This window comes from Argentina silus (assembly GCF_951799395.1).
Source record: "Argentina silus genome assembly, chromosome: 5".
Lineage (NCBI taxonomy): Eukaryota > Metazoa > Chordata > Actinopteri > Argentiniformes > Argentinidae > Argentina > Argentina silus.
Genome location: NC_139659.1, coordinates 13432249 through 13445137, shown reverse-complemented (window position 1 = coordinate 13445137; position 12889 = coordinate 13432249). Strand labels below are relative to the sequence as shown.

Genomic DNA, 12889 nt, shown 5'->3' with positions numbered 1-12889 from the left:
CAATGAAGTTGTATTCAAATAAAATGACCAATGTCAACTTTTTTTCTCTTAAAAGATCACAGGCAACCATATACATCCAATCATATCTGTATAGGGCCTCATCAGTATGAAAACTATGAATCATATGTAATCAAAATGTCTGTATTGAATTAAGTAAAAACAGAAGCCACGGACTAAATATAGAATCCTTGAAACCATATGCACCAGGAATATTTTTTAACATGGATTTTGGACTTAATCTGAAATGGGGTCGGGGGTAAAGCATATGGTATCTCAAAGCATTAACTACTCCAGATGGTACTTAAAGGGTGTAAAATCATGATATGTACAGTATATCTATCTATCTCTCTCTCTCCCTCTCTCTCTCTCTCTCTCTCTCTCTCCCTCTCCCTCTCTCCCTCTCTCTCTCTCTCTCTCTCTCCCTCTCTCTCTCTCTCTCTCTCTCTCTCTCTCTCTCTCTCTCTCTATATATATATATATATATATATATATATATATATATATTTTTTTTTTTTTTTTTTTTTTTTTTTTTTTAAGCTTCCAATTATTATTTTCAAATCTCTATCAACCCCAAACCATCTCATTAATTATTGGTATTGGTATTCTGAAAATTACAAATGTTATGGGATCAGGCAAACCAAAGGCTATGGAAGGTGAATAAATAAAGTGTTGTTTGCCTGCTGTTGCCACCTTCTGTTATTGTTATTATCTTTTATTATTGTTTTAATTGCATTTACACTGTTGATTGTTGTTGATTCCTTGTTATGCTGTTGAAGAGTTGCTTGCCCTAAGCATTTAGTTGTTTTCATAATGACAAATAAACTTTGAATCATGGCACTGCCTGTGTGTGTGTGTGTGTGTGTGTGTGTGTGTGTGTGTGTGTGTGTGTGTGTGTGTGTGTGTGTGTGTGTGTGTGTGTGTGTGTGTGTGTGTGGAGGCGGGGGGGGGGGGGGGTGATCATTTAGCCAAACAAATAATTTTGTTATACATGTTTATGAAAGCATTATTGTTTGAAGACGTTTATGTTTTCAGTATTGAGGTAAGGCAGGACCCCTGTAAACAGTTGAGGTGAAATATGTGGGTAGTTAAACGACGGTTAAAGGCATTATAGCATTAATGTTAGGTTTTCAGGATCATCACTTCTAAGTCTAAGCTGAAGAAGCATCTGTTTATAAAAGTCCGGATATCATCAGGAGCATCTGTCTCTCTTAAAAGTTATGACATCATCATATTTTTTAGTTTGGAAATAGGTCAGCCTACATGACTTTACATAACTATCAAGCTAACCACAGGTGTTTCTCTTGCTTACTTTTCACTAAACTGTTAGTGAGTTCAGTCCAGTAGACAATAGTTAGCAGTACCACTGGTATAATGTGAGGTAAAAAATAATCATATATTGTATATATAATATTGTGGTATTGTGATAATAATATTGTGGTAAGTATTGTGATGGACCAACAAAGTATGTTTCTTTAACAGTGTCTTACCACCACTGTTCATCTCCCAAAGTCTTACCTGTGGTCAGGAGTGTGAGGGTGGCTGCTATGACAACTGGCAGTATCCCGCGGAGAGGAGAGTCATTACTCATCTTGGCAAGTTAGCAAGTTCAGGTCATCCACAGGAGTGCTCTAATAACACACCGAGAGAAGCGCAACACACTCTCTGCTCTCAACTGACAAAATCTGCTTAGAAATCATTCACATTGCTGTAGGGCCCTGTAAAATGACCCGTTCTGATGAATCTTAATTATAGATACAGTGGGAAATTCCACTTCCAAATAACAACTGAGTTTTGTTTACGTCCACCGACTTGGATATCCACATACTTGTAGCTCACGCTTTTCCTTTTGTGTTGCCTCCTTTGGTTTCTCCGCGTAAAATTCACTTTTGCTTGCTTCGCCAAGTTGTAGTAAGGTCCGAGTTGTTACTTCTACTCCACACACAGTTTGTTATGCATGCAACTTCTACGACACTCCAGAGTCCTGAGCGCCTGCGCTGTCCTGATGCACAGAGCATACCCATCCGTCTGTCCGATTAGCGAGTCGTGCGTAATAGCCGTGGGGGAAAGGACTGCGAGCAAATGAAATGCACGATAGGTCAGCGGGATCTAGTGATTTCTCTACGACTCATTTGAGCTGTCCGGTTTGCAATATGGTATGCTGCTCTATATAGTTAGGACAAATATGCCATGGGCATTATTTTAGGCCTATATTTGGGTCGTTTTCTCTCTGTTTTCGTACGGATGATTCATTATTTAATTAACAATGGGGTTAATCTGTGTTATTGTTGTGTTTCATGCAACTAACATAACCATAATACCGTTTATGTGAATAACATGCACGCGTAATTTTCCTGGTCCAGATGTCCAAAATGCCCAGATGTTCCCTCAGACTGAACTGGAGTGACATCAATGTTGGTGACCTACATCGAAATATGAATTGCATTCCACTATTCTTTTCTGCGTTCATGTTGCTACCATCATTGCGTGAAATCAATGGAACACGAGAAACAACATTTGAAAGGTAAAGAGCAGCTGCTATGTCATACTCATTCATAAATATCGCTGTTGCCCACCGGCCCACAGTGTATAGAAGGCGCCTTGTGCGCAGCACAATAGCATCCCAGCGTCCCCTATTGACCGCTATTGGCAACACGCTGCACTCTGCAGTCCTCGGACAGACATAATGATCAGTCCAGTGTGGAAACAACCGTATCACACGGCAAATTGATTAATCCATAAGACTGCACTCAGTTGCAATATTAGCATCCACTTGACCTAAAATACTAAAGGGATAGTCATAGGAGAGTAATATCAAACTTAGAGAGAATATCAAACCTGTGTTTCGGGAAGCTGGGGGAGGTAGAAATCGGAGGACGGGCTCATTGTAATGCATGGAATGGAATGAGAAATGGTATCAATCATTGCAATTCATGGAATGGAATGAGGAATTCCATTCCATCCCTTACAATGAGCCCGTCCTCCAATTTCTACCTCCAGCAGCCTCCCCTGCTGTGTATGTTACCTGCAGTCAGACAGAAGTGTCACTGATCCCTCTTATGGCCACAGGCAGTAAGGCTCAGAGATCTCAGAGAAAGGATATTGATAGATGATAACAATATTTCTATTGGTCTGATCATCCCACCCCCTGACTCCAGTACATCATACCATTCCTACAGCATCCTGTATGTTGGAGGAATGTCCTAGTTCTCCCTATAGTCTTCCTACACTGCATTTCACATCCTTATCTCTGCCGTGTCCTACATGTGAAACAGACACTAAGTTGTTTACAGACACGAAGTAGCCCCGCAATCCGACTTGGTCCGACCAAGCCTCGAACTTGCGACCTCTATTTTGCCAACACACGTGACCATCTCCTGAAATACCCGATGTTAACCAGCTATGCTATCGAAAAGTTAGCAATTAGACAGCGTGGGTGGTGAGGTGTATTTGAATTTGAAGAGTGAGTTTTACCATCTCAACTCGGTTACACATGTTCAGCCATTCCCTCCAACGGGTACACTGAACACCATCGTAAGGCTCAGTACTGTACTGTACTGTATGGAAGTAAACACTCGTACTGTACTCTATGGAAGTAAACACTAGTACTGTACTCTATGGAAATAAACAACATGCTGTCCTGCTGGATGGCAGCCTGCTGGCCCGCCAGGCTCAGGGTGTTGGGGAGAGATGATGAGATGTGCAGTTTTGGGGCTGTGCTGCTGAGAGGTGAGGTTATGGCTCATCAGCGGACTGTCATCCATCCTGGAGCCACACCAAGAATACTGGCTGAGGATGACATAAAATGTACAGTACAGAACACCTACAGGCTTTAATGACCTGAGTGTAGCGTAGAGTAGCGTAGAGGGGGGTACAGTCAGACTTCAGTCATGTCCTCCTCGCATGTCTTTAACGTCCGCCCTGTATGTTCTCTCTCTCTCTCTCTCTCTCTCTCTTTCTCTCTCTCTCTCTCTTTCTATTTCTCTCTCTCTCTCTCTCTTTTTCTATCTCTCTCTCCTTCTCTCTCTCTCTCTCTCTTTTTCTATCTCTCTCTCCTTCTCTGTTTCTCTCTCTCTCTTTCTATTTCTCTCTCTCTCTCTCTCTCCCCCCCCCCCCCTCCTCTCTCTCTCTCTGAGTGGCATGGTCTCTCCCAATGTCTCCCTGATGGCCATCTTTTTGTATGTCTGTGCAAGGACACCTGTGTCAACAACGCTTTATGTCGGAGATAAATCAGCAAGCTGCTGGCGGAACAAGACTGCCAAGCCCATGCCAACCTGCGCTTCAGCGCCTGCCACTTTTTAATAGGGGTGGGCATCGGTGCCAAGGTGGCAGCTTTAGGCAGGACTCATTCGCAAATAAACATCCCATCCTTGACAGCACCGGCAGATTAAAATAAATATGTGTCTTCAAGAAATGAAAGCAGCTTCTAAACGCCAAATGATAAAGAATGAGAATCATTAGAGCTCCGCGCGGAACCTGAGGGAGTAGCTTGTGACCCCCCCCTTGTGCCGTGTAGGTTTAACATCGTTAAAGACCCCCTCTACTCGAGCCAAATGAAGCCCGGTGTGTTTTTAAATGTGGAGCGTTGGTCTGAACGGTTTGTCAGGGATGTCTGGCCCTATGGGATGATTAAAGACTCACAGCCACACAGGTGTTAGCCGTGGCCACCGCTGGTGTCTGGGAACCGTTCCAGATCTTAGCTGTGCCCTTCTAGACATGCTACCCTACACACACACGCGTGCACACACACACACACACACACACAGACATGCACGGACGCATACACACGCATGAACGCGGGAACGCACACACACATGCACGCACGCACAGATGCACGCATACACACACACATGAACGTGTGCACACGCGCACACACACACACATACAGACACACACGTACACACACGTACACACACACACGTACACACACACACACACACACACACACACACACACACACACACACACACACACACACACACACACACACACACACACAGCACTAACAAGAGGGGGTTGGTGATGCTGAGTTGGACCACTAAACAAACCAGCAACCAGGTGGCTGAGCGGTTTCGAGATCAACTTCTGTAAAGTGGGTCAGGCGAGTTTACCCCTCATTCAATGGTACTTACCGTAAGAGCAGGAAGCTGCGTGGTCGTCCAGCTGTTCAGCCAGATGAGCAGGGGAATAATGTTATTAGTAATTACTGTGGCGTGGTCAGAACGTGGGAGCTTTGTGTGTCTCTCTCTCTGTTCGGTCAAAGGGATCATTTCAATGACACAGGAAACCTGCCGATGGAAGCGGTGAGACTATCAACACAGGAGAATATCGGGACAGCCAAGTTCCATAAACGAGATTATGATGATGACGCATAGGATGACATACAGAATGTGAATGTACTATAGAATCACTTATGGAGATTTAGCGGTCATTTTGAGGCCTTGCAAACGCGGCCATTTACATCTGGATGATGCATTAGAACCGGGGGAGGCTGGTGGAGATCGGAATCGAAATCGGACGGGTTTGATACCATTTCTCATTCCATCGCATGCATTACAGTGATCCTCCGATGTTCAACCTCCACCGGCCTCCACTGATTAGAATAGGAGTCACTGGATGACTGGTAGCTCAGTTAACCTTTCCGGTTCATCAGCAGTCCATCTGAGAGATTGTCATTGAACCGCAGCGCCCCTGTATCTTAATCTTTCCATAACCTCTCTATTACTCTCCATTAGCTAAATGATGATGAGCTGGACTCGTGATAGGACGCATCCATCAAACCTCAAGCAGGGAGAGAGGACGGGATGAAATGTGGTAAATGTACGCTGCAGGTATTTACTGGATGGTAGGGAACCTCAGAATGTGTTTGATACTGTAAGAGTGTTTTTTTTAACAACACTCCAGACAATAAGAACCACTAAAGCTTTTTATGAGGCCCACTAGCTAGGTTGGCATTATTGTAAACGGCCGTGCCTTGTTCCATAACCTCCAGGGAGAGCTATGGAGCGTGATCTCCTGTTGTAATGCTGGTTTTATACCTCTGTAATGCTCATTACGGCAGCTAGGCAGGCAGGCGGGGGGGGGGGGGGGGGGGCGGCGGTGCAGGCAGGTGGGGGGCCGGGTGGTTAGGTGGGGGGGCGGCGGTGCAGGCAGGCGGGGGGGGGGGTGGTTAGGTGGGGAGGCGGTGGTGCGGGGAGGCGGTGGTGCAGGCAGGCGGGGAGGCCGGGTGGTTAGGTGGGGAGGCGGCGGTGCAGGCAGGTGGAGGGGCCGGGTGGTTAGGTGGGGAGGCAGGTGGGGAGGCAGGCGGGGGGGCAGGCGGGGGGGCGGTGGGCAGGCTGGGGTGCGGGGGGGTGGGGGGGGCAGGCAGGTGGGGGGTGCGGGCAGGCAGTCCTATGGCAACCCTGAGTGCTCTCCAGCAGAGTAGAGCAGAAAGAGGCACTGGCCGATGCCCTGTGGATATCCCCCCCTCCCCCACCCCCCCCTGACTCTGAGCTGCCCAGACGAAGATGAATGGACAGCTCCTCCAAGTCCATGTCACCCGCCGGTGGCGATGACGAATGAATGCGCCTCTCAGAGCGTGGCCGCCAAACACATCACTGCTCACGCCCCGCGGGGTTCCCGGAAGAGTTACACGCTAACCGGAACGTCCTCCTTCCGTCCCTCGCTGCCCCCCTCTGGCATGCACACACACACACACACACACACACACACACACACACACACACACACACACACGCGCAGTGTTTCCTGACATCCCTGCGGCGGTGGTACTGTAGGGGTCAGATCGGGGTTTTGCTGAGGCTCTAACCGGCCCTATTAGGGCCTGTGAAATATTCATCAGTGAGGCCAGCAGAAGATGGATGTCTCCCACTCACGCCCCCTGCGGAGGAGAAGCTGTGTGTGAAGCGGCAGAGTGGTGATGGAGAGGTCACAGCCGGGGAGAATCTTAAACATCCTCCACATGGTTCTGACTCTTTCTTTTATTCTCTTATTCTCTGACCCCCACCTCTCTTCTTCTCATTCTCTGGTTCTGTCTCTCTGATGTGGCGATGAATGAGCATAATCTGCTCTCTCTCTCTCTCTCTCTCTCTCTCTCTCTCTCTCTCTCTCTCTCTCGGTCTCTCTCTCTCTCTCTCTCTCTCTCTCTCTCTCTCTCTCTCTCTCCCCTGAGCCAGAAACGTTTCGGCATAACCCAGGGAACCACAGGAGTGGTGGTATACAGTCTCAAACGCAGGTGTGTAAATAACACAAGCGCAGGTGAAGACCACTTCTGCCCTCCTGTGGATGTCTGGTGTAATACAGGTAGTGAAGCTGATTTCTGCAGTCATACAATACAGTAGGCCTACGCTGCAAAAGCAATTATTCCTTTCTGGGGGAACGTTTCTGCAGACCAAAGAATACGATATGTGTGGTCGTATTATCTAGCTATACTGGCCGAAGGTCGCTGGTTCGAATCACGATGGGCACACTATTTCTTTTTGGTGCTCTTTTTTTTTTTTGCTAATGCCATCCCTTGATAACTTACCCTAACCTTAACCAGTTGAAGTTCATGCCTAAACCTAACCAGTCGAAGTTCATGCCTAATACTGCCTAACCGCCACGCAAGTCGTAATTCATGTAACTCTTACGCAAGGTATCTTCAAATCGTCAAACGCTGGTATAGCCAGATAATACGATCCCTCGTATTTCCTTTGTCTGCAGAAACGGCCCCCCAGAACGTAATCATTTGGAGACTATGGTGCGCAAAAGCCACATTTGAGGATGTGACTGTAGCACTTTAAATGCCACATGAGGGATGACATGTTCATGCGTTTACTAAGATAAAAATGTAACTCACGCAAAGAAAGGAATTCAAACACAGAGACTCTACAAAATATCAAATTTATTTGGATTAAAAAAATGTATTTTTTGCACATGCACATCCACACAGTATTTGATCACCATAAATATTGTCCAATGATTTCTTTTTCTTTTTTTTTTTTCTTCTCTTTGATTCACAGAGCAAGCACATAACCTCGGACTTAAACATTTTTATCTTGAGGACACCATGGAGAATGCTTGCACTGTTTACAATAAGAACTCTCAATGCACTAAAAAAGGCAGTCTGAAAATCAAGTATAAACATTTAGAAATTATCTACAAATGGACTAAAGTACAAAAAGAGCAACAGCATTGACACTACACCCATTCACAGATGAATGGTTTGGTTTTATGACATGAACACCTTCTTCCAGCTTCGCAACAGAAATTATGCACATAACTCAACTTTGAACAAATAATACGATGTAAACTCTACTGTATATTGCCAGCTGAACATTTCATACATTCCTTTTTGGCAGTCCATCAGTATATCTCTCCCTCCCCAACCCTAACGCCTCTCTCTTTCTCTCTCTCTCTTTTAACATAAACAAATGAAGAAGTGAAGAACCCTGTAATCTGTGCAGATATAGGATACACTTGACTCAAACATCTAGCTCATTATAATGCGGGTCAAGCAGGGGGCTATACATAGACTGTAGCTGAAAAAGGGCTTAACATGGGTGGATGACACTGGGGTGGAATGTGCGCCTGGTCACCCAAGACTGTTTGTGCTATCTATCCAACGTCGTTGTCTCGTCAAACAATGTCAATAAATAGAACAAACACGGGTTGAAAGGTGTTCAGAAACACATGGCTGCTTTCTTCTAAAGGCTACAGGTCGACCAGCCTCTCCAGGTACCGAGCCTCAGCCAGACGCACCTTTTATTTAGCACTGGTTTTAGCCCATAGGTCCGGTCAGGACGGGGTCAGAGGTCGTAGGTACGGTACAGTACAGTATGTAGGTCCTCCCTCCCTCTCCCTTGAGTTAAAAAAGCAGATCGTCACCAAGGTCCTTAAGACGCGTGTATGTGTAAACAACGCTAGCAGAGTCTGAGGACACACCTACAACAGACATCTCCACTGAAATGGTTGAGGGGGGAAAACGTGACCCTCTCCTCCGACGGACGGACGGACGACGGAACGCAACGTTACACACCGGCAATGTAGGTAGCTAGTAGCACATCACTAGATCACATGACTCGCAACTACGTGTGCTCTTTTTTATTCATCAAAGAAGGATGCACAGACATGAATGCACACTGATCACTCACACACACACACATACACACACACACACGCGCGCACGCACGCACGCATGCACGCTCACGTGCCTGCGCACTCGCACACACGCGCACGCACACACACAAACACGACCACATGTCCTCCGTTTATCAGACACAAACAACACACACCTTTGTGCAATAGGAAGGCAAACACAGCAGGTTGTCTTTTAACTAGGCGTTTCATGACAGTTGGACAGCAATGTTTTACTCGACGTTTCGTGACAGCTGAAGCCCTCTTCTTGTTTTGTTTTACTTCACACAAGAAGGCTATCGGAGATGCAGCAGGGGTTCTTGGCAAAGACTGGTGTACTGTAATTCTAAAAACAACCTTGTCAACCATAGAAAAATGAGGAATGTCATGCTTGTATTGTTTTCATAAAGGCCACTGAGATGGTTTAGAATGTCAACATGACTCTCTTGTATTCGGTGTAATGCCCTGTGACCTCTCTGGTCAATCTGTACGATTACATGTACTAGATAACACTAGTGGCCTTCACCTGTCTGTTGAAGCACAGACACTCTCCCATGTCAAAAGTAAATGTCTATGTTGAGTGATTCAAACCTATGCCACGGTCCTGATTTAACATCTGTGTTATATATTGCACTGAATAAAGACTCTTTGTTAGCAGCCAGCATTACTGACAGAATGCCATCAATAACAGTGTAGTTGTTTCTCCAGTGTGTCAGGAGGAATATGGTCTGTCTCCTATAGTATTGACATCTATCACAACAGTTTAGTTCTTGCGCTGAGTCAAGTTAAATCTGTTAAAGATCCTTAGAAGTAGTACATTACTGTGACCATGTACTCTCAACCCTCTCGAAACAAAGGGAGTATTCCGATGTTACCCTGGTTGAAACAAAATTTCAAAAAGAATAAAACACAAAAGGGCTGTACCAAGATTAGACCAACACTGTCCCGATCCACAGTAATATCCCTTTACATTTTGTAGAACTAAAGAAATGGGAAAAATACATGTCATGAAAATCCTAGTTTTAAACTCTTATTTTTTTCCCTCCATCTGAAATACATCACAGCTATAGTGTATGTTGTGAGCAGGTTCCTCATCAGTGTTGGCACTGAGTACATGTACGTATTAGTATGTGTATTCATCATCATCAGAACATGAACGTTGTCTCTGTATAGTACAGTATATTCAATTAGGCTCACATATATTGTCCTGTATACATAGGCACACATTTCCAACCGCCATTGTGTGCTGTAGGATCATCAACCGATTTGATTGCTTGTCTGCCGAAAGGCAAAGCGCTGAGCCCAGCATCTGTCCTCACCCAGGGGTCCGTTTGGGTCCGTGTTATTTGACCGGGGACAGTCTCTTGAGCAGTTTCTTCCCTTTGGAGAGCAGTCCCTTCTTCTTTTTGGAGTTGAGGTCGCGGGGGTCGCGGGGACCCCTGGTGGGGCTGAGGGGGCGCATGATCCCCGGGAGGAGGGGCCGCACCGTGGGGGACGCCACTCGGGCGGGCGGGGCCGAGCTCTCGGTGGTATCCGTGGTTACCTGAGGAGAGATGCCATGGGAGGGTGGTAGGGGGGCAGGGGCAGGGCGTTACCAAGCAAGTAGCACCTCTCTGTAGCCTACCCTCTCTGTGTGGAGCGTTTGTCTGAGGAGCCTGTTCACCTACAGTGATGCTAGGGATCCTCAGGGACTCTCAAAGACACTGGGTTAAGCACTCAAGGAGATCCATAATTGAGAGTTGCCCATCCATAGAAAGGTTTGTGTGCCAAGTGGCCATTTCTAAAGAGTCTAATTTCATTTCCACTTATGCTTGTATTCAATGTGCTACAGTACAGTAGGTTTGCGACCATTGTGCTACAGTGGGTGGGTGTAAAAGTAATTATCAGGAAATAGAAAGCAGTGTCCTTGGGGCTCACTATTATATTCTACATTTAACCGTTGTGGTGTCAAACACACTTCTGAGTGTATTTCACAAAGGGGATTCAGGATATTTGATTTGGTATAAACGACTGTTCTGTCTTCTTGCATACAATGGAGTTCCCACAGTTCCTGTATAGTTGTATAGTGTCTCCCTGTACCTCTGAGTGGTGGGAGACGGGGGTTGCAGGGGAAGCAGAAGAGATGTTTCACACATCTATGAAGAACACACACTGAGGAGGAAGCCATCCAACGAAGAGCACGATATTATAACACCACAGAGTCTGATAGTCCCAGCGACCATGAGAGACACACACACACACACAGTAGAATACAGTACAACACCCAGGTACACAACTGTAGATACCATGCCTCTTGTCTAATGCATTCACTGCCAAACAAACTCTGGATTGTATGCTAACCATACCATTTTCTCTAAGAATTTTTTTTTACTTTGAGTAAAATGTGGCTTCACAATTCACTTGCAGGCCCTAATAGTAAATTGCTAAACTGTACTTTAACTACAGTTAGGAAACTTTTGAACTTGCAAAAAAGTGTGCCCAGAAGTATTTGGTCCACTTCTTTGCAGGCATAAAAACTGTTACAAAAGAGGACTTTGTAACTAAAGATCATCAAAATAAATATATATACAATATATATAATATTCACTCACAAGTACCGGGGTTACTTTACAAACTTTACAAACTTAGACAACTTAATGTTGCATAATTGAATGTGCAAATGTGATGATGTTGTTGCTTATAATCTTACGGCAAGTACTACAGTACTCTTGAGTGCTAACAGAATGTTTAATCACCATTTAAAAACCTGGAAAAATGGAAATGTTCGCAGATCCCCTGCATTAGGTCTTTGAGTCTGGTATCTCTAGTTGCTCACTTACTGTACGAGGCAGACACAGCAATTTATGACGTGAAATGAACAATCTTCTACTGTTTTTTTGTTTTGTTTGTTTTGTTTTGTTTTGTTTTGCCAAGCAGGTGAGAAAAAAAATAAATCAGATGTGGTGACATCGTCATTTCAGTAAAAACCCACACCACACCACACCACACCACCACTATGAAAACAGAAGAGAAAAACAAATACAAAAAAAAACAAAAAAAACAATACACAACATGAACACACATCGCAAATAAAAATTATTCATATCCAATTCTTCCTTTTATTTGTTTCCATTGAGGTACCATTACAGTATGGAAGTCTCACTGTTGCTCTGGTAACGTCTTCTTTACGTTTTAGATCAAACATGGCATATCTATCCACTTTCATCAGGCCTGAAAAATAGATTTTTTTTTTTACGTGTGTGCATTATACAAAAAGAAACAAAGCCTCTCCAGGGAAACACAGCAGTTGGGCCAATAAAGTCCTATTATATAAAAGGTATCAAGTTTATTTTTGAAAAAGGCATGCTTTGCTATTTCTTCTCATTGACCCTACAGTTTACTCAAATCCTTTCCTTCCTCCCAGGAACAAATGGTATAAATCAGACTTGTCCATAAAGCACTTAATCAATAACACACAATATCCATGTTTTGATGTTGTGTTTCAGTGCAAAGAGGTTACCGAATTATCCCACCGCGGAATGACTTTTAGCCTTTTTCAAATATCCACTCTCCTTTGTCAACGCTCCAGCCAATCAGCGTAGTGGCACAGTCCTATCTCTCTGTCCATACGGTCTCAGGCTTTGCTTCTTCCTTTCTAACACTCAGAAAGGTCAAAGGTCAAAGTCAGGCTGCTTTGACTGCGATTGAGTCCCTTCTCCGAGGGCGGGGCTATTTTTTTGATAGTCACCACTGTTACACACGGACGACACATGCGCGCGCACACACACACACACACACA

The 12889-nt window shown here is 45.0% G+C and overlaps 2 protein-coding genes across 2 annotated transcripts in view; both read right to left on the bottom strand.

The window, feature by feature from the left end:
• LOC310804717 (transmembrane protein 132D) overlaps positions 1-1588 on the bottom strand; it is a gene marked incomplete at both ends in the record, with an annotated part of 28957 nt that extends 27369 nt beyond the window's left edge. Inside the window, one exon of the mRNA XM_083670035.1 lies at positions 1516-1588. Coding sequence (XP_083526161.1) covers positions 1516-1588 — 73 coding nt within the window. The remainder of the gene's footprint in view (positions 1-1515) is intronic.
• Positions 1589-10453: 8865 nt separating this feature from the next.
• Positions 10454-12889, bottom strand: part of rimbp2a (RIMS binding protein 2a) — a gene marked incomplete at both ends in the record, with an annotated part of 54581 nt that continues 52145 nt past the window's right edge. The window contains one exon of the mRNA XM_083669462.1: positions 10454-10654. Coding sequence (XP_083525588.1) covers positions 10454-10654 — 201 coding nt within the window. The remainder of the gene's footprint in view (positions 10655-12889) is intronic.